This window comes from Halichoeres trimaculatus, unplaced genomic scaffold (genome assembly GCF_033239565.1).
Source record: "Halichoeres trimaculatus isolate MK-OKI-2021-1 unplaced genomic scaffold, fHalTri1.1 fHalTri1_scaffold_9, whole genome shotgun sequence".
Lineage (NCBI taxonomy): Eukaryota > Metazoa > Chordata > Actinopteri > Labriformes > Labridae > Halichoeres > Halichoeres trimaculatus.
The window spans coordinates 20,442,295-20,469,811 of record NW_027437188.1 but is presented as its reverse complement, the minus strand read 5'-3'; the positions used below and the strand labels follow the sequence as shown (position 1 = coordinate 20,469,811).

The 27,517-nt window shown below is 41.1% G+C and overlaps 1 protein-coding gene across 1 annotated transcript in view; it reads right to left on the bottom strand.

The window, feature by feature from the left end:
* Window positions 1–27,231, bottom strand: part of pid1 (phosphotyrosine interaction domain containing 1) — a 34,830-nt gene extending 7,599 nt beyond the window's left edge. Inside the window, exons 1-2 of the mRNA XM_074680426.1 lie at window positions 27,056–27,231; window positions 12,169–12,315 (exon numbers count right to left, since the gene is read on the bottom strand). Of these exons, the coding sequence (XP_074536527.1) occupies window positions 12,169–12,315; window positions 27,056–27,085 (177 nt within the window). The 5' untranslated portion in view covers window positions 27,086–27,231. The remainder of the gene's footprint in view (window positions 1–12,168; window positions 12,316–27,055) is intronic.
* Between the last annotated feature and the right edge of the window lie 286 nt (window positions 27,232–27,517).

Below are 27,517 nucleotides of genomic sequence, written 5' to 3'. Positions count from 1 at the left end.
GTTTAATGAGGCCATAGAGGATTCACGATTATTATGATAAAATGAAGAGCCAAATTTTTTATCTCACATCTGACACCAGCTGAATGCCTTTATTAAATATACAGCCTTGAAGCAGCTGCATTCAAATGGTAACAGGGGCCTGACCATTTCTGTGCACCATCTGTGTGTCTCGAATGGTCTGAGACAAATTAGTGGGTTACTTTTTACAGCTACAGAGTGCGTTCGTGAGTGTCTTTCTGAGAGTGTGTTTGTGCGCCAAGCGTGTCTTCAAAGGTATAAATCATTGGTTATGAGTGGAACAACGAAGAGACACACTGACTCTGACTGTTGGAAATTCTGCAGATGGAGAAGTGATGTGACACAGGTTGAACTCACTCTATCAGGAATGTTCTGCTCTCTGCCTTTCTGAGCCAAACTTGACTCAGTGTTTATGCAGCAAGTCAGTCTTGCACTTGCTTTCTATAAATTTATCTGCATAATAGTGATACATCCATCCGTCTATCTTCGGCCAGAACACATCTGCTGTCCTCTCCACTGATAGCCTGCTCACCAGTCGTCTCAGAGCTGCCAGTTCAGGCAGACAGCTTAAATCATTCCAGATATCTGTAGAGTCCTCCCCTTTGTCTCAACTTTCCATGTGTCTCTCTTGCACTCTGGAACCTTTCCTTTGGTCTTTACTCTCATTTGTTCCTTTCTCTCTTTATCTGTTTTTCTCTTCCTGTTACCTCTTTTCTATCCTTACACCCCCCTCTGCCACCTTGCGCTCTTTATACAGCCTTCTCTTTATAGTTCTGTTCTGTCAAACTGCAAATATTAATTCCATATGAAGGGCTATACAGAAATAATATCCATCATGAAAGAAAGTCAGTAAAGAAGGAATGCTACAGAGAAAAACATTGGAGAAAGTTGGGGTGCGTGTGTACCTGTTTCTCAGAAATGAGAAAAAAATAAAGAAATGGAGTGAAAGTATTTGTAAATAAGATTCAGAGGCAGGAGGATCATTGTTAAACATCCACATGTGTGGTGCGGCATGTGGTCATCATTACCGACTCTTGGTTTATGGTGGATATCGTTTCCATTTTATCCTTCTTTGACAGTTGGCTACAAGTTGCAAGGTGAAGGTCATATGACCGCCTGAGACAGCTGAAATACCCTTTTTGTTAACGTTACTAGCTTGACTTTTTAAAATGGAAAATGGAGAAGGGCTCAATTTTTTAGCCATAAGCTCCAGATAACCATAATACTTGACCTACATCTACAAGCAAAATTACTCAAAAGTAACACTAAAATCACAACCCAACAATTTAAAATCCAAAATAAATCTATTTATGACTAATATGAACATGCACAGTGAGGCAATCCATCGGTCGCCTAAACTGAAGAAGAGGGGAGGAAATAGTCCCCTGTTAAAATCATTCACCAATGTTTCCAGGCATGTAGCACTATGGAGCTTTCTAAAACCGGACTTCCATCAGATCCCAGTCCGAGCTGTCTCCACTCCGTTGTGGTTTGGCTCCCTCCCTTATCTGTCAACACTTCTCAGCTATGTTGTCAGGACGCAGCATGGAGCAGGACGGCAGGAGAGCTAAAGGTACAAGACTGAAGATTTTCCATGCTTCCAACCCCCCAATGAGATGTAGTCAAGTCGAATACTATGTGGCATCAACACCAGGTTTTTCGTTCTGAAAATCAGTCAAATGTTTCAGTGTTGGTAAGTGTTGCCTTACTTCATATCCTGTACATACTGCACAAACTGATGCATCGTACGATGGCGCCTGGTTAAAATCCATGTCTGAATCTGCTTAGGACAGCTCCGACCTGCTTGATCTGATCCGATCACTGACACAATGAACTGAAATACATCAACTCTGGGGCTATGACAGAGCAGACACCGAGATAAAATGTAAATCAAGCTGGGGCTGAAATAATTCCCCAAATAATTTAAGTACCTCAATTACAAAAAAGATAGAGGAATTTCCCCCGCCTGGAGAAATTGTTTAATTTTTTAAATCTCAAAGGACTCTGATGTGAAAGCATGTATTGATCTCCAGCACCCACTGCTTCTCAACGAGTCGCGGTGCTGGAGATCAATACATGCCCCACCCCTATCCAAAACACATCACAAAACTCCTCCCCTTCCTCCCCTGCTTTGCTGTAAGTGTTGCCGGTTAGACAGATGCAGAAAACTTACTTATGTTTTGACACTAGTTTGTGAAGAAGACGCAGGTCAGCTATTATTTCTCTAAATCACGTTATCAGGTGCTAAACTCTAGGTGTTGCCACCGCCAGTGTGCATTACTGTCAGTGCCGTAGAGATAGTCCCTCATCAACATTCCTCATGCGATCTTTCTCCATAAAAGTGTCCATTAACACACACAGAAAGTCTCATTTGTTTGGTCGTACCAGACTTTAAGTCTTATAATCAGCCAAACAATGAAAAAAGTGCAACTTATATCCTGGAAAATACAGTACTTGTCTGAATATCCCATGAGTGCCGGAGAGAAAATATTATTTCAGTTAATTCTATCCATACAGTCAGCACAACCATCTAAGTCCTATTACTCTATTTGTGGGGATTAAATATTTCAAACTGCATCCGTTTTGAAGTTAATATGGTTACAAGTTTTGTATGGTAAGAAATGTTATGAGGGGAAAAAAGGAAACAATTATTTCAGGCAGCTTAGAAAAATAAATAACATCTATTACAGCTTATTCAGTCACCTCTCTTGATGTTTAAAACGTGCAAAACACTGTAAAGTACACTGTTAGACATGCATGCCTCACCACTACTTTTAAACACATGCCATGAATAATACTTTCTGTTTTTAATAACAGAGAAGGAACACAGATTTTAACATTTAACATTTTTCTGATGAATCATTGGATGCAAAACCAACAATGCCTGAAAGAACCACAATTATGGAATAACAAAGGAGAAACAGACGGTGGTAAAGGCAGGGAGGGAAGCATATTGTCGTAAACAGATGGGGGGGGCTGAAAGAAAGTAATTGGATGCATAGGAGGACAGAAAGAAAAGTGGCCAGAGCACAGAGGGAGACAGAAAAAACATCCGCAGTCCAGCAAGTGAGCCAGTGGGAAGAGACGCATGAACATCCTGGTCTACCAACACAGACAACACACTTTTTATGTGTCCATCTGCAACATTGAGAGTCTGTACTTGTGTGTGAGCATGCTGGCATGCATGAGTGTGTGAGAGGTGTGGAGTTCAGGCAGCTGCTTCTACTGCTGGAGCCACAGCTGGTTCAGCTATCAGCAGAGAAAGGAACAGAGAGGACGAGAAGAAAAGCGGAGGAGGACCGGGAAAAAGAGGAGGAGGAGGAGAGACAAGATACCTGTCCCAAAGGAGAGGCTTTGGGAACATGGGGGAAAAAGTAGAAGACGACAGGAAGAGGAGCTGGGAGCAGAACAAGGAGGCAGTGTTTGAGAAAGTCAGTCTGTTGGATCAGCTCAGGGAACAGACTGACCTCAAGGTACAAACAGTCATCAACACTTGTGGAACTCGTGACTTCAGCATCAGGACACTTTCCCAGATAATGGTTCCAGGACAAACTGTTGGTGCAGACAAAACACGTTCTGGCACAATCTGTGCCTTTTTTTTTGCTGGTTGCTTTGTTCCCAGCATCACCAGTTATTTTTCTTTCCATTACAACATGACTAGGTTGCTCATACCTGAGTTTCTGACTGTTTGGCGGCAAATAATGACATGAGATGGTTATCTCACAATAAAAGCAAACGTTTAAAAAATAAATAAGTAAACCAGATGGTATCAAAGTACACTTCACAGGAAAGAAAAATGGGGGATTGAGTTACAGTAAATATATGTCCATGTGCCTTACAGCATATCCTTGTTTGCAAAGGTATTTGCAGGGAAAGTAGCAGAAGGCAGGATACCATAGAAAGCCAATCTTGGTATATTTCAATTAGATGTGTCAGTAATCAGCTAAGCTGTCAGCTGATAGAAGTTGATGTTGAGTCTGGCCATACACGAAACAATTTTAAGCTAGATTCAGGGATAAGTGATCAGTAGTTGAGACTCAAATCGGGACTTGTCATAACTGATTATTTGTTCATTCGACATTGTTCGTTCCGGGTGTTGATAAAACTATTTAACGTGTCTGAGCCTCCTTAATCTTAATCATAAACATTAAACATGTTTGATATAATTCTGGTTCTGGCGCCTTTAGATAGAGTATCTGCTGTGACCAACGTGAAACAAACTGAGAAATGTAACAGCTCACAAGCATGTCAACATATGTAAACAAAACTGCACCCAGAACCAAGTGGGTAATTGAAACAAAAGGAAAAGACCAGCTTGTAGCTTTATTTACCTCTATTATATTCTTCGTTTGTGTTGCTGCATGACATAATATACACAACGACGGCTGGTTGATGATGTTGATGGCTTTCCATGTTTATTTATATTCTGACGTCAAGTTTGATCACAGAAGCTTCAGCGAGATATCTCATTTATGGCGTAGTTGCCCCAAACATTAAGCGTGTGGTCTTGCTGTCTCATGCAATCATTAAGTGTGCGCCAAGGCTCATCATGTTAAAAACAGTCTAAACTGCCTTCATGTGTGTGGTCTCCAGTAATCTTTAGATTAGTTAGGTTCAAAAAATCACCTAGGGTGTGCCTGATATCAAAAGCTGATTTACTGTAGGATTTTGAGGGATCTGTGATTGGTGATCGGCTCATTCTTTCATATGAAACTGATCTTACATACCTCTGGGAAGGTCTGACAGCCAGCCAGGCTTTTTAAAGATTGGTGATCGGCTAGAAAACTGTGATCGGTGCACCCCCAGTCAGTTCACTAGTAATGTTAAGATAATGTAAGATGATAAAAAGTGAATCTCTCCAAACATTGAACCATTCCTTTAAGTGACTTATGAAGTTCATTTCACATGCATAACTCTCAGTGAATCTACAGTAATGATAAAATTATAAATAAGGCACATTTTTACAGCCTGCCCCAAAGAAGGTCCCCAAAGATTAGAGTCCAGCTATAAAATCATTGAGCATGTTCTATAAATTAAAGACGCCTGTCCCTCTGACATAGACAGAGGTTATCCTTGCGTTCTCCCTCAGTGGGCCCCTGTTTCTGGATCCCCCAACATGACTGGGAATCCACTTCTTGGGAATGCAGCATTCCTGAGGAGGTTGTTAACATTCCTCTGAACTTATTGAATCAGCACTGTACAGCTGGCTTTGCTTGCCCCGACATGCTAGGATGAATGACTTTCTTTTTTGAAGTGCTATCAGTACTGGATTGTTTGTGTAGACTGGTGAGATGATGATGCTGTATATGTGAGTGTTTGTGGATGTTTGTGTGTGTGTGTGTGTGTGTGTGTGTGTGTGTGTGTGTGTGTGTGTGTGTGTGTGTGTGTGTGTGTGTGTGTGTGTGTGTGTGTGTGTTTGTGTGTGTGTGTGTGTGTGTGTGTGTGTGTGTGTGTGTGTGTGTGGATGGGGGGGAATGAGGGGGAATGCAAAACAGAGCCTGAGTGTCAAGACAGTGGCACCTCAGTGTATATGAAAGGTGCTTTCACATTTTCAACCGCTTTCATAAACTGTTCTAAAAAAATCTCCATATTCCAAAAAAGGTAAAATAAAAAATCCTTAATGTTAGATTCGCTGAATTTAAACTGTCCTTTGTAGTGACTCCCTGTTATACTTAAAAAAAAACATAAGCAAAAAATACCAGTAGATCTCACTTCATCTTGTTACAGTTTTTCTCAGAGCAATCATCTGCACGTTTCATGGTCAGATGGGCCTGTACAAATACTGTAAGTACAGCTTATGTGATCCCCCATTTCAGCCTTTAAGAACCTAAGGTGCTTTATGCCTTAGAAGATAATTTGTGCACTTCTATATAGGAGGCAGAGCACTCATATTTGGATAAAGATAACATGTACGAGTGAAAGTTAGCCAGACAGAGACTCAGACAGAACTGAGGCTGCCTAAGCTTGAGACAGCATTTGGCCTCGCCGTCTAGAAAGTGAAGCCAAACAGGCTGGGTCGATCAACAGATCTGAGTGAAGCCCTGAACTGCGCCCACTCACGCTCCTCCACCGATGAGAAGCTGTGCCAGCACAGACAGCGTACAATTTAACCTGGACCAGAATCCTTGGTGGCTTTTAACACCTCTTCCCTCTCAGTTTCCACACAACAAAATAAACAAATAGAAACATTGCAATACTTCAAGATTAAAGCACACATAAGTTCTACATGTGTGATTCCAATAAATTCTCAGAAGAGCACTGTCAGTGCTTTAGTTCACATAGTTCTGAGATATCCCTGCAGTTTGTCTGCACATCTATCCATTACAGCTGGACTTTTTGAAGGAGTACTCAACTGATGCATTACTACAGGACCACAGATATTGTCCTTTTTCCACTTTTGTCCCTTCTTTTTGGAACAGGATGGCTCCTATGCTACTCATACTGTGTCTTCACTGCTGACAGTTCCTACCACAACCATTTGAGAAGATGGACGGCCTGACTGCAGCCTGAAAGTGAAGCCAAAGCAGAAAGAGGTCTCTGTGGAGAAAAACTGCGAGAAAGACAAGTCCTTTGAATATTTGGCCAATGTGAGAATGAGGTTATATACAGTCAACCCATTTTGTAGCTTGCAGGGACAGGTACCACTGGTGTGTCAGTGTAAGGCATGACCCTTTTCAACTTGCAGCCAAGCGCTTCTACGACTCCTGTTGTCCATCTAAAACTTTCACTCTTTCCATGTTTTAATAGGTATGTTAGAAAAATCCACTGTCATTTTTGGCCTGATTTAACAGTCAGTCTTTAAACTGAAACACCCCGATTGCTCTGAAATGATCATGAACAAGTTGTAAAAACTTCGGTCCAAATTTAGAAAATGGATTCTTCAGTTGTGTTAATTGAGAATTTAAGCTTTCATTCTTTATTGGATGGCAATAAGAGGGGAGGTAACATGATAACTGACAGCTCTGTGGACAAATGTCAGCTCTCGTAGCATTCTTTGCCAAACTGGCATGTTGGTCAAGATCGGCAAGAGAAAACTTAAAGGTCCCATATAATTCAAAAATCACTTTATTAAGCCTTTTAGTGAAATTTGTAGGTCTTTGGCTTTTCTCCAAGCCCACAAAATGTGATATTTAATGACAAAACCAGTACTTCGTAGTGCTTGTGAATGTAAAATCCAGACCTGTTTGGATTTTGGGGATTGGCCGACGTCAGCGATTCCCTTTTCTGACCAATCAGGAGCAAGTCTGACCTGACTGGTCCACCAGAGCAGATACCTTATGGATATTCAACAATGACTGCAAGAGTCCAATGTGTGTTTGGTGAATGAAAAACCCACAGCAAGCCAGATTATAACTGTTCATGATCTCAAAATAAGTCAACACAATGTTGAAACCCATTGCAGTGATTCTTTCACCTTTTTTTTTAACTGTGATTGGAGACAGGAGGTTACCTTTACACCATCAGTGGTTCTGGATGGGGAACTGTATGTCCCACACTAAAAGCAGCCACTGTACTCAACATTCCCTTTTCACAGCTAGCATATTGACAATCTTTCCTGACTGAATTTGTGCAGTTCCATGAACATAAAGGAAGACTCAATGAATCAAAAGCGACACAGAAAAACGTCCATCCAACAGGGAACTGGAAGTGCTGGTCATCTGCATGTTCTGTGTTCACTAAAGAAGAGCTGGCGGTACGTCCAGCACACTGGCTGACATCAGAATAACAAGCAAGGAGAGACACAAAGCCTCTCTGCTGACAGATAAGATGAAGACATGTAGGCCCAGAATGCACTGGGCTGGTGTAAATGATGTCAGACTGGGAAACTTACACACTCTCACTAGTTTGGTTTAAAAAGGGTGACCCTGTGCTCTGAGTTATAACACACCCGAAAACTGGAACTTAAAACACCAATACTAAATGAAATTGTCATGATAAACTTCATACTAGAGGTTCATACTTCATTCTTTGCTTATTTAATTAAAAAGTTGGTTTGGAGCCAAGGTTATAACCAAACATGGACTCCATAAGAGGGTAACTAATGAGTGAATCTATAAATTTTGATTAACAGACACAGATTTTATGATCAAAGTTAAATTATGGAATATTATGAAATTATTTACCAGTCTGTTAACCCTGAAATACACGACCATTAATATTCTGATTTGGTGCAGTTCTCTAGACGTTGATTTCTTGTTCTTTTATTATGAACCGGGTCTCAGACTTTAAAATAATTTCAACACAAACCTAAGTAAAAGGGTTAATGAAAAGTAAGCTGTTTCATGGTAGTAAACAAGCTTTTTAGGTGCTGTTGGGGGAACTGTTAGCTTTGGGCAGAGCAAAACCATACAGTAGCTGGTAGTGTCACCCCTATATCTCCAACATATCAGGACATCTCCTCTGAACTGTTTGTGAGCTGACTGGTTGTTGATTACTCACAGAAACTTCCAACCAACTGTCAGCGCTCTGATGGAGGGGGTTTCTGGGAAAAGATGGGTTGGTTTTTATTCCATATCTATGGTAACCTTTCCAAAGCCAACAGTCTACTCTCTGTCAAACCACCAGGCTGCTACAAATGTAGGGCTGGGACCTGAATTGGACATTTGTGTGCTTATGTATTGTAAGGAAATTTACATGTATAGCCAAAGGGCTGAACTAAAAAGTTTAAACTTGGCTGGGCAGGGTACAACCATACAACTTTAAAAACACGGGACAAGAATAGGAACGAGGAGTTCAAATGAACCCTATATTTGTGAGACAGATGAGCAGAAAAACATAAGAGAACATTTGTTCAGATTCTACTCGTGACAGGAAAAAGATTGAACTCAGCCACATAATAAAACATGAATTTGAAGCTGAGTTGTATTTCAAACAGCTTCCAGAGTCGTTCCTCCATTATGATGGAGTATGACTGTGGAGCTGGCATGACTGTAAAGAGCACTGAACACATTTTCTCAATGGATGTGAAGGGGACTGCTCTGAGAGCAGCAGGCCAGGCAGGGCAATGAGAGGTGGCCTTTCATCCTTGCTAGCTGTTAGCTTTGGCAGGCAGACAGCAGCCCGCAGCCAGCCTTCCTGCCTGCCTGTAAACTGAAGCACAACTGGGGGCTGAGAGAGAACGGAGTGAAGGAGAAATGAAAGACAGAGGATATAAAACCTTCCAGAGGGATAATAAATGGTGTTGTTTTGTGGAAAATGAATACCAAACAGGGCGGCTTCAGGAGTTCAGACAGACCATTGTTTCCTCAGTTTTGCACCTGAAATATAATGTTTTGAAAGTGAAAGCTGAGGTGCTAAAGCAGGTGGGCAGACAGATATGCAGACGGGCAGGTAGTGAGTCAGACAGGAAGTTACACAAGCCAACAGATGCACGGAGTGAGGCAGACAGACTTGCAAATATGAAGGTTGCAGACAGACGAGGGAAATGAATGTCTTGTGTGGTTGGTTTTCTGCTGAATAGCTGTAGTAGTAACCATGGCAACAGGCTTTGGCATTCTTGGTACCGCTGGAAAGAGCAGTGAGTACAGAGGAGGAGAGAGGATGCTGGGATTCACACTACACAGAGAGGGATACCAAGTACAGCTGGGTGCAGTGTGCACCTAAGTGATACATCAATATTTATCTCCTATCATGGCGGTGATAGGGTGACGCAAGAGATGGCTGTGTCTCGCCACTACCTCTATTCCCTCTGGATGACTAAGCATCATTGAAGTGTTTGGTTTTGATAAGCAGCTGCTTGGCTTATTGCTGTCTGAAAATTAAAACATTTTGTAAGTGATGGGTGGTTTGTCACGGCAAGACATGTGCACATCTGGTCATCAAAAACAACTGGGGAGTTGTGAAATCAGGTTTGACTCATAAAAGTTACTGACACGTGCATCCAAGTGCACAGATACATTATTACTCCACAAAGTTGAATACTGGGGAGAAGGTCTGTCAAGTGGAATAAAAAGTCATTCAATCACAGTTTCCCTCCGTTTTACCCGCTGTGATTCATCCTGCAGTTTTGAGGGAAATCTCAAACTTGTGAAGATAAATGTACTTTTTTTATTTTGACCGGCTAACCCTCACTATTGTGTAAAAACTAGAAGATATTTGTGTTAGCTTGTGGCTACAACAGAAAGCATACTGATAAAGATTCAGAAGTGTGTGTTGTTTGATGTTGAGAAAGGTGTGCACAGGAAAATCAAGCTAATGATGACGCTTATTATTTTCAACATATTACAAAGGGAACTGTGAAGAGATATTAGTAAAATTTTTTGCAATCTTTACCCTCTGACTGGGACATTTTTGTCACTTCAATCCATTACATTTCTTCTTAAGCACTGATGACATTTTTTTAATGTTTTAAAACGCGGCTCTCTTTTTATTTCCAGCTGAAGTGGCTCTAAAAACAGATAAACTTGGACACTTTCACTGCAGCTTTTACAAGACAAGGAGATCTTGTAAGATTTTATTGTGTCTGGCAGGCTAACAGCTGTCTTGAAGAGACACCAGGATGAGCAAGAGGAGCATTTTAAAAAGGTGCATAGCTAAGTAAAGCATCAGCTTAATGATGCGACATCACATGGATTTAATTCAAACAAAATGACCATCCGTTGGCTGCAATCACTGTATCGTTTTCATCTCCACTGATGGAGAAAACATTTCTCATCTCAAAGCAGCACAGAAATGGTTCCTCTTTGGGCCGTGATTTCAAAATCTATACTTTGAATTTGTGTGTGAGTTCTGCTTTTTCAATACTGACTTTTTTTCTTCCCATCTGTGTCGGGCAAAGAAAAACTTCTCAACTTCTCCTATAACTGCCACAACTGCCATACTGCTAGTGCAAAACTTAACTTTAAAAATGTTTAAATAACATAAACAAAGGTATATTTGAAATCACATAGTCTGACTCCTACTGTGTGCCAAAACTATTAAAAACAAGCGATACAAAAAAGTCCTTTTTGGTCATGCTAGTTTTTGTAAGCCAGATTGAGGAATCAATTCCGACTCTTGAATAATTTTAAGACCTGGTCATAGTAGGTTTAAATTTCAGCTCCCAAAAAACCAAAGCTTGATTTTGTTGTTTTGACCATAGGAGCGCACGGGACACTTTTGACATTAAAAGTGATTCTGAGCCTTTAAATTCTCTCCTGTTTCATGTTTCTCTGCGTGTGTGTTTCTCTCCCTGCCAGACTAAACTCGTCTGCTCTGCCAGTAAAGGCCAGCACACTGACTTTCACTTCATGTTTAGGTTTGAACAATAGGAGGATTTGGGAAGTTCTGATGAGGACTCAGCACTTTTGGCCACTTTGCTCCCTTGGGAGTTATATTCAAGACATACATAAGCTAATACTGGATACTGGTGTTTTTTTACCAGTGTGTGTTTATGTGTACATGCTTATGCATGATGGTTTGTCATAAACAAACCTGAGGTTAGCTTCTCTGTATAGTGATCCAAGAAACACAGATATCAACAACAATCAAAAAGGCTGTACGTCCAAAATGTGTGTTTCTTGGCTATAGTTTCAAGAGGGATGCCTTTTTTTCAAGAAATTCAAGAAACTTCCAGATACAACATGTTTATTTCAGTTAGGAAATGTTTGAAAACCTGAAATACTTCTTCAGACATGCTTGTTAATGGTGCATCTGGAGGGACCAAAAACAACATCTTACACACAGAACTTAATCCTTACACTGACACAGCCACTTGGAGCTGACTCACATAAGCCCACAGTCATCTCTGCGTATTTGTTATGCTGCAGCACAAGGCAGACAAATACACAAAGACAAACCCTGTTGCTTGGTGGAGGAGTGTTATGTGTAATAACAGAGCTTGGCTGCTATTTTAATCTGTTTGTTTTTCTGTTTTGAGGAAAGAGAAAAGGCGATTTGAGCTGTGTGTCAAGTAGGTTGGATCAAACTTTGCATCTGACCCAGAGAACAGTAGAATAATGCCAGAGTGCACAAGATATAAATCACGTGCCCACATTTGCTGATTAAAACTAATTACTTAAGGATCTGACCTGACCTAAAAGCTTCAAAAACTCTGTGTGTGTTGGGGAAAGCACAATGGAAAAGAATAAATGTGTTGTGTTTTGGATCTATTAATGCTATTATGGAATTACTGGGTTGGATTTATGGATTATTCGTTTCATGTGATCATACCTTGTATCCAGCATGGGGCCTGTTCTTAGTAAGCGGCGTGGTGGAGCACAGCTCGATGGCCTCAGGCTCATGAAAGATCACCGTGGGCAATGGCTCCTTCCTCAGTGTCAGCACATTTAGCTTGGTCTTCAGCATGGTCTGGAAGTGCTGATAGAGAGAGGAAACATGTTAACAGTGCTTTAGGGAAACGCATGGTGCATGTCTGCAAGTTTGTGTTTGTAGCTTCCCTAACAACTCTGCTTGAGGCTTTAAAAAGTACAATCTCTACAAAATCAGCAATTTATTGTTTTTTTTCTATAGATGTGTAGTAGAAGACAAGGGCATCGCCACTACCACCAAGGACATACAATGTTCCCTTATGTGGGTATAGAGAAAAAAAAAGGTGCTCCATAAAACTTTTATCGTCACCAGGAGGTTAAAACATTTGCAACAGACATTACATTTAATCTTAGATGACTGTTACAAAATCCTGACAGTTTGTGTAGAAACCCTTGACAGAACAACACTGGTGGTGAAAACCGACAAAAGAAGACCTAGAGGGAGATGGTGTGTGGGGTTTACTCGGCTAAACACGGAATGTGAGGAGCAGATGAAGGGAGCGCTGACCTCGCTCCACCGTCAAAACAAGAGAGGAGAGCTGCCTGCCCTCACACTGCAGTCCACAGCCAACGTTTCCTGACGCCGAGCAGAACCACATGCTGGATCAGGCTCTGTGGAATTTCTGGGCTTCTTAGAAACAGCCGAGACAAAATTTCGCAATGGGTGAAAAAATACACTATGCTTGGCACGTATACTAGGAAGTGTGTGTCTGCTTTCCCTGTTTATAATCACAGATCAGATATCGCTGGGAGAATTTCTTGTAAATGAGCAATATCTGTTGTGATGGACAATCTAACTGCAGGTGCTTTGAATATTATTCAATACTAATAATACTCTTACAGTGTAGACTGCTCTGTAAATTCACTACTTTGGTCTGGATTACAAAAACCAAAAAGCGTTATAAGGCTGATAATTCTGTACAGACGGTCATGGTCCCCAGAGTATGAATTGAGCTTCATTGAGACACGAAGAAGAAATAGTAGTGGCGTAACTCTCGTGATGTACTTAACAGCCTCACCAGTCACCACCTCCTTCATCGCTGCCCCCGTTTTAGTCTTTATACAAGACGTACATTAGCAATACCTCCTCCACAGCCGCCATGTTTGTTTTTAAATTTGTTGTTGTCATGAACTTTTGACTCTGGGCTGCTCCCCCTGGTGGATGTACGAGTTAACGGCAATGCCAATGTAGGACATATGGAGCTATGATACAACCAGCAGGCTGTTTCTTTCAGATGAAATGTCATCATATCTATTGGACAGGTCGCCTTTTATATTTCTGTGTTTTTTATTTATACAAGGAAGAAAACACTGAGAAATTGAAAAGTAGCCAATGGTGCCATGACATGTACCATGCACATGCCAGTAGATCATCTTCATCTGGAGTTACCAATGGTCAGCCACTAGAGTGACAGTAGCATTTGCAGGCCAAAGTCCATCATATGAAACCTGGATCATTCCTTAACCACAAATGCCTCATGAAAAACATGAAATAACATGTTTTTCTTTAATTACTATGAACTACCACAATCTTTTTACTAATGCAGGATAACCCTAACTCGCTAAAATGCATGGGCTAACAAAAAATGCAAAACAAGACCACTGGTGTTAGATATTGTGTTGCAACACCAACAGTAATGGAGTGAGAGGCCTTCTGTTTCCAACCAGCCCCTGCTGTGAGGAGACACTGCTCGTAAAACAAGTACCAAACTGGTGGCACACCACTAAGGGGAAAAGTGGACCAGTCCAGCAACTGCCATGCTGCTCGCATATCATGCTCTATGCCACATACCACTAAGCTACCAATGCAACGTGGCATGGCTATATGAAAAACGCCACACAGTTAACAAAGAGCATAGATGGAAGACATGCAGCATTTTGTCCTCTCTGTGATTGTCATGTAACTCTTTGATACAAAGTGCAATCAAGCTTTGTTTCAGAGAAGTCTGTGTGCCGCCAGGAGAATTGCAGCCGCTGTCGGGGGTAAGTGATGATTCTTTTGACCAATCAACCGTCTGCAGTGTGTTGCTCCACCTTCCGAGAGCGGATCGGTTTAGTCTGGCACCCATACAAAAGGGTCCCAAAAAAGTAGGTTGGCTCATCTCAGTTTTTAGGGATCTGTCCCGGGATGGGTCAGTGGAAACGCCACAAAAAGCGCGCCGTACAGAGATGAACCGAACCGGTCTGCTTGGTGAAAACGCGGCTCAAGATTAAGAACAGTGCATAAATCTGTGTAACCCCTAAAAAAATGAAATATCAATGTAGCTAACCAAAACTTAGGCACTTTGTACAGCATATGCAGCAGAGAAACACTTTTGAGTATACTGAGGTCTACATGCTGACTAGTGTTGCCAATCAGGTGCACGTCAGGCATCTGTCGGAAGCACCCTTGGGGTCCCAGAAGCTCAAAACAAGAGTAAATAACAACAGTAGGATAAGTTGTTTGGCATCAGCAGAAGAGATCTGGCAAATTCTCCATAGGTGCGACCCCAAATGCATGTTCCTTAAAAGGGAATCAAATGGGCTTTCCAAGGATAAAAGGTTTATTACCAAGTAGCATTGTTAAAACAAAGAAATAATCTACCAATTATAAGTGTATTCATTTTGTTTCATTTTGTTTATTTTCGATGGTGCACCAGTGCACCATCTGATTGCACATTGACTTTGATGATTTTGATCCATTCTCAAAAGATGGCTGTAATGGTAACCATAACAGTGATAGTAATAGTAACTTATATCTTTTAAATCTGTCTCTATCCATCCTTAAAATCCCATCGCTGCCAAACTCTTTAATGATGCTTTCCCGGTCACCTAATAGTGTCTGAAAGCATCTACCGCTTTTGAGTTCTGTTTATTCATTTTCTCCTTGGCGCTTCCAAGCTGTTTTTCATGTTGGACCTGCACAATGTCCATTTTTTATAAAACAGATGGTCAACATTTTCAGCCGATGAAAACAGTCCATCCTGCCAATTCAGTCTATCATCAATCATCAGAGCTAGTTTGTTTGGTAGAGCCAAGTAGAAAATCCTCAATCAACTACAAGGAGAGGGTTTATTGCCCAGCCTTGAAACCCAACACCACTTCACCAGATATTGTTTCCAAATCACTGAGCTGTTGAATATTTTTGAGCATTTGGATTTTCCTTCTTAAGGCTCTTTTGGCACGTGTTGAGTAATCTTACTGAAATCTGAAAGACCTGTCACGTGGCTGTAAAATAACAGCTTTACTTTGGTACCACTAACCTTTTAACAACAATTTTGAGACTTAGTGTGATGGATATTTCTCTTGTGGGGATTCAAATTGCTTCCTATTTATCTAAGTCTCCACTTTTAGGTTGCCAAGAAGTGGTTGTATGACTTGAGAAAGACACAACTAGCAAACTACTCATTGTACTGTTAAAAATATTAACCTGTGATGATTCATTGATCATGCCCAGTGGTGTGACATACGAACAGTTGGAGCAGGACCAATAGAATCCTCAGAAAATATACGCAGTGAACTTCAATTTAGCGAAAAGTCAAAAAAAGAATATTAAAAAGAAAGACATGAGGAGGGAGTTGTCACGAAAGAGGAAGATAAGGCAGGAAAAAAGCAAGGCGCAGATGAAGATGAAAAAAAAAGAAGAAAAGCAAGATGGAGTTGTGAAAGTAAAGCCACATGTGTGTAAACGCTTGCTGACCTCCGCGTCAGCACTTTACAGCTTCCTGACAGCGGCTCACATTCCTGTGGTTGGCCCTAGTATTGACGGGGGGCTGGGGTGTGCTCCCGGACTCCTCCGCCCCCCACCAGGAGCAAAAGGCCTGAGAGGAGGGCCACTTGTGGACTTACGCTGGAATTCTATTCATAATATTTTCACTGCATTCAAATGTTTTTTTTAATTTCTGGGGTTTTAGCAGTCTCTTCATCAAGTTACTGCTTTATTGATTCTATTTCTGACTTTCACTTGGACCCAGCCAGGTTTTCTGTCTCCAACACCAGAGCAGTGCGGTTCAGGTCAGTGCTGAGCTGGTTTTGTCTACACTTCAGACCTTAATGCTCAACAAAGGCCTCTGTCACAAGAAAACCCCAAATCTACAAACAAAGGAACTCATTCAGATTTATGAAACACAGCTTTGTTAAAAGATTTAAATCTGACCAATTAGTTAGGGGGCCTTATCCCCACACATGCTATGTACATGTTAACAGACTCAAAGCCTCTTACAGTAGTATACTGGAGAGTGCATGTGACTCTGATGGTTTTCAGCCTCCAAAAATCTTTCATTTGTTGTTTTTGACTACCACTTGTACACAGTACAGGAGTAATGGCTACAAATTTAATAAGAATTTCCCTAAAAGTACTGTTCAACCAAAATAAAACCTTTCTTCTGATTCATCCTTTGTAGTTCAGAGGTGTGTGGAGGTGTGTCAGACAAACATAAAGGTGGCATTGCTGTCTTTCTCCTCTGGTCTCAGTCTGTCTGCAGATGCTAAGTGTGAGATGCGTGTGATATAAAGACCTCACAATACATTGGTAACCCTGAGAGCAGTCACTCCTGAAGGCGCCGTGACCAAAAGTGAAGCAGAGAGAGAAGCTTGGCCTCAGCTGCCAAGTGTTAAAATTTTGACCTTTTGGTACATTTGGGGTAGCCCTCATGAAACAATCAGAAAATAACTTCTAACTTTTCAGATAAGCCATTTTATTCACTTAACTGGAGCTCCACCTTTTTAATCTATCTCCATGATCAAGGCGTTGGTGCTTTGATAGTATACTCTGCTCTGCTATTGTGTAAAACAGAAATAGCATCATTACAATATGCTATACTTCCTTTTGTCTTTCATCTTGCCTCTTCCAGGTAACGTTAATTTATGCTACATGTGTTCATCATTTTTACTAGGGATGGGTACCTTTCACATTTGAAACAATACGGTACCGATGCCTAGTGCTTGGCAATCTGTACCGTTACTCAACTGTACCAATTTTTGGTACTTTTTTGTGTTTATGTGGTAAAAAAATATATCTATCTATATACATATATATCTATATATATATATATATATATATATATATATATAAATATATATATATATATATATATATATATATATATATATATATATATATATATATATATATATATATATATATATATATAGATATATATATATATATATAGATAGATAGATAGATAGATAGATAGATAGATATATAGATAGATATAGATATATATATAGATAGATATATATATATTTTATTTTATTTTTTAATGATGAAGTATAAAAGTTTTTCACTTTAATATATTTATTCTTCAATGTAACCTTGCAATGCTATGTTCATGTCTACAATAGAAAATTGCCTACTCTTCCACTTCCTTAAAGTCACAAGGATGCATTTAGGCGCCTAAATATGGTACCTTTTTGTTTTACGTGATTCAGTACCCGCTATTTTGACAGAATTTGTTTGGTACCTATAAAAGTACCTAATTCGGTACCCATCCCTAATTCTTACAGACCATGATTCTGATTATGCATCTCAAAATTAATTTTGCAATCATTTTAGTTAAACACCACAGTTATTTTTAAATACATTAACTATCATAACATTAAGCCATCTGCATGTGTAGTAGTATGACTGTTCATTTGAGAGCTTCATTGTTGCCTGGACCCATGTGAATAACATGTATTTATAGTGCAAATAAGATACAATAAAAAGAACTTGGCTGAACATTGAGAACCCCTAAAGCACAACAGGACTTTAACAACCATCCACTTGTTTGTGTTTTATGGATCAGTGTGCTCATATAACATGTATTTGCTGAAAATCAGAGCTTCCAATAAACTAAGACCCACAATGTTTTGCTCAGGCACAGCATTCCTCTGAGGAAGGTACTGATCTTCATCAGGTGGAACGAGGTCAAAGCCAACAGACTCACTGCTGCCAGCTGATTCTGAGCTGCTGCTTTTAAGAAGTGTCAAGTAATTACAGTGGGAAGACAAGTGTCATTAGGACAAGTAAACCACTAAATGTTCACTGAGTATGTGCTTCCAAATGTTCCAAATTCTACTTCAGATCCAAGTGAAGCCATGAGCAATCACAACCATGAGAAATCAAGCAGACAGGCTTTGGAAAGTGTCTCTGTGCAGTTTGCCTCCTGCAGTGATGAACTTAACAGGTCACAGATGGTAAGTTAAACTTTCGCCCCCCAAAGGGAACATTCTTACAGGAAAGAGGTTCTTGGATCAATCTCAGGGTAAGTCACTACCGACAGGGGTAAAAATGGAGCCTTTGCTACGACCTTCTGACACAGAAATCAGGGTTATAGGGATGTGATCGTGACAAAACACTAGAAAGCAGCTGGAAAAGATGTTAGGAATCCACATGGATGAATGAGCCATGTCTAAAAGGCATGATAATATGAGGAAAAATCTAAGCCGCGGATTGAGAAATGGTTACTGCATCTTTAAAACAGAACCATACGGATCTAAACACAGACCTTAAACTGAAATCTGTTGGTCAACAACATTATTTTTTCCATGACACAACTGTAGACTAAAAAACAATCTGTCCTCCTGGCAGATTAACTGCCAACATGCCTTGTGTCGGCTATGAATCACTGCACTGCACTGCATGCTTCCTGTCTCGCGGTTATTAGGGATGGAACGATTATCAGCGCCAACATGTGGCACTTTGAGTCGTATCGGCACTGGCACTCATTTAATGTGGCGGCTGATAAGAAACAATTCAAAACTGTGATATCTTCCAATGAAGCCGTGTCTTTTTGTCTGCAACCACTACTCTGTGTCCTGTATTGTCCCACCCACGGTACCTGATTGGTTATGCAGAGCCATGGCTCAGGTAGCAGCCAATCAGCAGTGAAAGCTGTGCATACACAGTACTAAGTTTTCATTTAACTTAATTAGGGTGTATACACCCGGATCATTTGGGGCAGTCGTTCCGAAACAGTGAGCAGCCCCCCAAAACCCTGGTTTATTAGGGCATATGTGAACACAACGTTTTCACTTGGATGCGGGACAAAACAAGAGGGTCGAGATCGCCAAAAAACAGGTGGTCTCAGCTCACTTCCATTCGAGCCCTGTAGCGGTTCCTTTGCAGTGATAACACAAATGCCCCAGCAACCAGCTCAACTGACTCATAACTGTGGCTCACACTGTAGTAATGCAAGCAGTAATGAGCTCAGTTGACAACTGTACAGTCAAAACAGTAGAAGAAGAAGGAGCAGAAGAATCAACCACAGCAGCAGAAGAAGAATAAAAGACGGAAGAACTGAACAAAATGAGTCGTGGGCCCATGTGGAGCAGTAAAGAAATAGAGTGCCTCATCGAAGTGCCTTAACTCAGTTGGGACTCCGGTACATAAGCCAGATAAAAGCTATAATGCTAATTAGCCACACACGTTGTTGATGCTCCATGGCTGTTCCTCCCTGTGGAAAGCAGGTAAGAACATGAATGAATGAATAAATAAATGAATGAATAAATGAAGATAAGGAAACTCCCTGCCTTCTGGGTGTGATTTCTGGCCAATGAGAGAGAAAAAATTGATTGCACCTGGCATTTGTTTACAACTCTGGACCACAACAGACTTTTGCCTTGTGAACACAAATGAACCAAGTGACAACCCAGAATCAGAACAATGCAAACAAGCCACAGGTGTGAATACACCCTTAGACATGCTGATCCTGGTCGCTGGAGGTACAGAAGGTAGCTGGCCTCAGTTAGATGCTGGGCTTACATTCTGGGGGTAAAACGTGATGGAGTTTTTAACATCACTCCTTTAAAGTGAGACTCCGGGATGGAACAAGTTGGGTCCTATCACAAGGTTTAGGGCAGAAATTACCCCTACAGCAGTGTTTTTGTGCAGCAGAAGCCCAGAGCGCATGCACCAAACACCCCCTCCCTGCTCCTCTGTCGGTTTCCTCTGCACTCAGAGGGGGCCATTTTTTACTTGACCAAAAACACAAATAAACGGACTCCCACCGAAAAAATCTGATATCAGTCTGCATTCACGCTTTATTTAGAGAATTTTCAGCGCGTTACTTTCACACAAAAACACTGCTAAATAAGGCTCTAGTTCTCATCGTGTCGTAAAACGGCGCTACCTCCGCTGCAGAGCCACAGCTGGCCACGAGGCGTTCGCCACTTAGTGTATCAGTCCGTGCGTGAGGTGCCAGATATAAACAAATGCAGGTAGTCTGCCAGGACGAAGAGACGCGATGAGAACTAGAGCCTTATTTAGCGGTGTTTTTGTGTGAAAGTAACGCGCTGAAAATTCTCTAAATAAAGCGTGAATGCAGACCGATATCAGACTTTTTCGATGGGAGTCCGTTTATTTGTGTTTTTGGTCAACTAAAAAATGGCCCCATCTGAATGCAGAGAAAACCGGCAGAGGAGCAGGGAGGGGGTGTTTGGTGTGAGCGCTCCGGGCTTCTGCTGCACAAAAACACTGCTGTAGGGGTAATTTCTGCCCTAAACCTTGTGATAAGACCCAACTTGTTCCATCCCAGAGTATCACTTTAAATGAGCAATGAACATTCACAGCCTTCTTCTGTCTTTTTTTGCCCTTACTACAAATGTTGACATGTTGGTCAGTATGATGGTGGGAAACAACCCCTTAAAAGTTCTTCAATGTGTGCATGAGACACTAACCAAAAGTAAAAAACTCATACAGACATGGTCAAGTTATGTAAGACGTGCCCAAAAAGTCCACATTTAAAGGGTAAGGGGGGAAATTATGGAGCTTACAATACAACAATGGGAATAAAACCACTTCACCACGTTGAACAAAGAGGCATTTTGTGAATGGTTGAGCACTGAATCATTCTTTTCTTCTCCCGTGCCCTTTGTCAGAGAGTAAACAACACATGGGCTAGAGTTGCACGTCAGTGAAATCGCCCATTAAATATGTGGCCAATTCAACCAACAAGCCATGTCCATCCAAACAACCTCACTTTGAAGCTTGACAAATCTTTTGTCATTTCTGGACTGGAAACCAGCTTCTTCCTGCTGATGTTTGTGCCTCAGATGCCATTTCTACAAACATCCTTCCTTGCAGGGGATAATGCTGGAGTCCCCAGGTGGAGCAGGAGGAGGAGGTTGGCCCAGCATGTGGTGACATTAACTTCCTGAAGCTGAAAGTGGGATGCAGCCTTCTGATTCCTTTGCATGGTAAGAAGTGGACAGAGTAACCCCAGTTGTTCCTGCACGTGTTTACAGCCTCCCCCTCTGATCCTGGGACACTTTACGAGGGAAACTAAGTCTGAATGGGCTCAACCCAGAGTGGACTGTGGGAGGTCTCTACAAAAAGGAAAACTTGTTTTTCTCTACCCTGATTGGGGCACTTTGGGTGTGTAGGAGGGAGAAGGCAAGTGGTCAGATGCTGTGATTGGTGGGTTACTACTGCACAGGGAGAAGTGGGTATAAAAGTACCAAAACCTCAGAGCCTGAGGGAGGTAGTAAAAACATCAGCAGCACTTTGACGTAAACAATGGGCCCACAGTCACATCTTAAATAGTCTACATGAAGAAATGGCACAGGAAAATGACCTGCTAATGACAGAGAACAAGGTCCACTGTCAAGATCAGAGCTGGTCTAAATGTGTTACATTATTCGACTTCTTCAGGTAGAAAACAGTGCATCGTTTGTACAGAGCATCAAGAGCATTAGGGGATTCAGCATCTTAAGAGTTTGAATAATACATTTTCAAAGTTTTGAAGATTTGAGAAGATTTTGCAACCTACGTCCGCCTTAAATGCCAAGGATAAAAGATTTCTCTCCTTAACTGAGCTGACTTACCCGAAAATTGAGGTTAGAATCCTGATAAAAACTGAGAAATTAGATGGAGAATTGTGTTAGCAGGACCAGACGTTGGACCGAAAGAGTATAAATCAGAGCTGAAACTGTTGGTCTTTGATCAATGGAAAGTATAATACTCCCCGTCTATTGTAATTCCTTAAAAATAACTTGAAAATGACAACTTCCGCAAACAGATAATTGTGCCCATTCATCAAATACAAAGCTCCAAACCAGTGAGCCAAAAGCCATTTGTTCACAAGAGGCAAATGTGTGCTGGCTGGAAACAGACAACGTGCCAAGGGAACCATGGGAAATTTTCTGCCAGTCTGCTCGTGGATCCCTTTCACCACCGAGGCCACAGTCCCAACAAAATAGCTGCAGCCACAAAGCAACCTCAGACAGACAGAGCAGCCGAAAGGGCTGGACACAGAAACAAATAAAGACAGACAGCAGCGAAGTAAGGAGCAAAGACAGCGGCTGGTTCTCACCGTGTTTGACCTCAGTCAGCTATTTCTGCACTGTCAGGTCCATGTCCTTTTATGTGCTCGGTCCAGTTTGTCAGTGTCACATGCATTAAAGTGTCAAAAGTGGAAACCGCAGCTAAAGAAAGAGCTGCTGACGGAGGAAAAAAACATGATTTGTGGCTCAGAGAATATCCAAAAAGGAAGCATGTTGTTGTGTGTGCATGCATGCTGGATCAGCCTGCCAACCAGCATATGAGTCTATATGTGCGTGTGCATCCATGCCCAGACCGCTGCATATTGTGCAATCTGTCGCTGAACTAACGTGGCCCCTGCTTGTGGAGGAGGGGCCCCCCAAAACTCATGGAGGCGTTGAGGACAAAGACACTGAGACATGCTACAAAGACTTCTGCTTTCTGCTATGGCCTGTATCTCTTCCTCCACACTCCTCCGTCTGTCTCATCCTTTCCTCCTCTACCCGCTTGACTGTGAGACGCAAATGCAGCAAGACATCAGGTGTTGCTATGGCAACTGGGGATAGCACAAGTGCGGATAACATGGACGGATGCCTTGGTGAATAAAAACAACAAAACAGATGGTAATAAACACGAGGACATTTTAGATCAGCTAATTTCAGCTCTAGAAAACCCCACAAGCCCTGACTCAAAAGGATACCAGTCAAAAGGATGGTCGTTGCTATGGTTACAATGCAGGCAATAGGCAATCGCTCCTCAACCATGGTTCATTAGAAATGGTTTCTAGTCCTCTTTTGAAAGTCTCAACCATTGCATTTTATTTGCAGATCCAATAAATCCAGACAGCTCTTTTAAACTAATGAGGCCCTGTTGAGTTTCTCTGCTGTTGTAGATGTTACTGAAGTAAAATAAGGGATGAGTGTTGGAGGATTTTTCATCAACTTTGGGCCACAGCTGATCCCCAAAAAAGACTCCAGCTTATGTTATCATGGGACAAATTTCTTCAAACAAACCATTGTTTTTTCCTGCCGCAGTTTTACAGCTCCATAAAATACAATGCAACTTCATCACATGACTACTCCATCCCGTTTGTCACCTACTCCTCATTCCCCGGTGATAGTTCATTCATTTATAAATCCTTTGGAAGGACAAAAATTCCACATTCTAAACTTCAACGAGCATCAATGCTCAGGTCAAGACTTTTAGAATAAGAATCTCTCAACCAAAAATATATTTTATAAGAAGTCCCAGCACAACACTTCCCAAACAAAGGCTGTCTTTGGACCCATCTATGATACCAGCAATCAAAAATGATATAGTCAGAAGTGTAAATACGACCAAAATCTACCTAATGACCACTTCCCAGATGTTGCACTGACTTGGGAAAATCTTCTCATAGTGAAACGGACCGCAATGCACAGCGCTTACGGTCCTAAAATTCTTATTCACCCACTTATGCTGTATTGCATTCATTTCTTGGGCATTTTAAAACCCTACCTACTGTGTTTGAGTGTGGTCCTGAGATGTTACCAGGGTCAAAATCTAACAGTCTATTACATTCACATGAAAGTATATGAAAATATGAGTGGAAGTTACAGGAAAGACTCTGCTATAGGCTATTCAGCCGTCTTTACTTCTGCTTTCCTTAAACCCCCAAAACATCAAAGTCTTGCCCAGCATACAGCAAAACAGATATTATAGCACAGTCGTAGGAGACAAACTACATTTAAATGTAGTAGGTAAATACATTGTGCGTACTATATGCCTAACTAGTACGAACAAAGCAGTTTCAAATACAACTGAAGGACAGATACTGAATCCTGCCCAGGTAGAATAATTGTGCAAAACTTGAACTTTTCATGTCTTAACTTCTCAACAACAGGACACTGAAGAGTCAAGTTGGACTCGTAAGGCAGCAGCATTGGTCTTAATATCTACTGAAGCACTTAGAGTCATGTAGCAGTAAAAAGGGAAGACACAACAAGAAGTCTACAGTCATTTATAGTTGATGTGAGCTCAGAAGAAGATGAGAATCTTTAATCTTTGAATGTCAACTCATACATTATAACAGATTTGAAAAAGCCCATGTCATTTATACTTCTTGACCAAAATGTACATGAAGCTTCCTGTAGAAGAGTATCAAAGGTCAAACTAGGAATATCCAGATGTTATTACCCTTCAGAGATGACCACTCTGACAGACCTACTGTCTGTCTCCTGTAGCCTGGTCTTAAGCTACAACGCTCAGAGTAGCTTGGCTATTACCTCCATAGCACATCAGAGGTTTCCAAATAAAAACTCTGCCTTATTCTGGTATAACAGCAGTTAGAGAAAAAAATGTAGATTCATACAGAAGCCTTGTAAAATACACAAAAATCTTTCTCTAATAAACTTAAATAGCAAAAGCTGTTGCAAGTCAGTCTTTTTTTTTTTTTTTTTTTCAAATAAATCTTGATACTAATCTATTTTCAGGTCATGTGGTGACTTCTCTTTTGTCGATTGATATTGCTGATTGATACCTTTATTTTAAGAATGTAAGAGACAACTTAAAAAAAAAACAGTTAAAAGAAAAAATCATAAGTGATGCTCAAAAAATTAAATTAAAACAAGGCAGTGGCTATAAACTGAAATTTCTTGAGTCTCTCAGGTTACATGAGCTAAAAGGAGTAGGAAGTATAAACGTATGGTCCTAGGCCCTTAAATTTTACTTAACTTTCTAAATCTAATCATAATATTGTCTTAAGTTTACCAATAATTTTTTAATCATGTACAGTGAACATACAATTAGGGCTGCAGCAATCGGATATTTTAGTATTCTAGTATTCTAGTATTCTACTGAAAATCCCATCGATTAATCCAGTAATCGGATAAAATACATTTTTGCTTAGTTAAAGAGCTATTTTTCAAATGAAAATTTTTCTCTTTAAGAAATAGAATTTTCTGATATGGCATGTCAACAAGAGCACTTGCTTTGATAGTTCCAAAATTTGTAAACATACTTTGACACATTTTTTGTGCCTTGTACATCTCATCAAATGTCGCGGACCCAAATGGCACCCGTTTCAAAGAATGACCCATTAGTCTCCAAACTCCAGAAAAGAAGCTAGATTTGTTGCTAGTTGCTATTTTGTATAAGAGGTAGCTTGAGGGGTCTGAAAACTCTCTTAATATGGCTTCAGCTTTATTTGAAATACCACTCTTGGATCTTTTTTAAATTAAACGATTCCTTGAGGCGGAGAAAATTACTCGAGTATTTTTTGTAATTGAGTACCTCGAAACATTCGAGGGATCGTTTCAGCTCTACATACAATGTATCACTTTTACAGACAAAACTCAAACACCTTTAGAAATGAATATTTGTGGTTTTGTTTTTGATCTTTTAACATTTTACCATTCCCTGCAAAAATCCATCCAACTAACAAGCAAGCACTGTGTGGTATCTATTCTTCGATATCTCTGTGTATTAGAACTGGTCAGTATGCAAAGTGCTTGGCTGGAAACATTTAGTGCATAACACAAGTTCCCAATGAGAGCCAGGAAAAGTCAGATAACCAGTGACTTTCTGACACTTGTTGAGCATGAATGTAAGGCATGGTGGCCTACAGCTCTCTCAGAGCAGAGAACAATCTGCCTTGATCAATATCAACTCTTATACAATTACGGTGTGATATAAATTAGTCATAGGATAGTTCTGGCAAAAACGTCTTTTAATAAATCATAGAGTTGTAAACGTCCCCGAGAACATTTACAGCTGCCCAGGCTCTCCACATCTGAGCACCGGAACTCTCGGTTTTAATAATTCGTGGTTCCATCTTCTTGACGCCTGGGCAGAGGAGGGAGATTGTGCAAGTTCACTTGGCAGGCAGTCCACGGGCCGACATCTGGAGAGCATTACGTCTGCAGGAGACGTGAAGCCAGGCTCGGTGCAAGGCTTTCCCCTCGTGTCAAACTACGTGTCATTAACGGTGATTTTTTCCGCCGTCTTTTAACAGGTCATATACGGCAGGTTATGGACCAGAGTCTCCTTTTTTAACCATTTGAAACACGAGAGTATGCATCCTGATGAGACAGCATTGGAGGGAATGCATAGTGACAACACGAGAAGAGGGCCTGCAGTTACACTCATTATGTTTGTGTGAATGTGAGTGTTACGTTAAAAGAGAAGGCCTGTGGGCCAAATTAGCCATTTTTACACGACTCGAATGTGCTTGTCCCTGACATTTTAAGAAAAACTCCAGTTTTAGGTTAGCATTGGGCTGCTGCAGAGGTAACTAATTGTTGCACTGTTCACCCGGCTTGCGTAACGTGAATATGTGCATTTACACGTACTGCCGTTTAGCAACAAGGATCGTTTGAATACCTACAGCTGGTATCTTCTATCATAAAGCCTGCTGAAAACACCCCACAGAGCGCACCAAACATCTGTAGCTGTTCAGTAACCGTGGCAAGTCTCTTTAGTTTGGAGCCACGCACAGCACGGCGGGTTTCATGAACAGTTACCACGACTGAACCGTTTATTTACTGCTGCCGTGTCGACGATGAACACGTCACATACAACCTTATCTTACCTGCAGTCGCTCCGACGCGGGTTGCCACATGTTAGCAGACTCAAAGGTTCTCCGTCTTCACTGCAGCTTCTTGTCTTTTCGTAGTCCAGTTCACATCTGTTCGCTTTCACGGCTCGCCTCTCCGTCCTCCTTCAATCTGGACTGGTCGGTAATGAATGATGTGTTGCTCCGCCTGGCTGTAGTTATTACAGTGACCAGCAGGTGGAGGTACCTGCTCTTTTTTTGGCTGGGGTTGCTGTAGGTGCTGCGTTCAGGGAACTTCAGGGAAACAATGATTCATCCAAATAGCTGGCAGAAATCGGCTAATCTGCAATACTCACCATTACTCAGATAGCGTATTTTCCTGGGAACGGTTGCTTGCTGCTTTAGTTTACAAGAAATGGCATATTGACAGTTTTATTATCCGTTTGTAGACCAATCTATATCGTGTACTTTACAAGTGACCGATTTTTACATCTGGAC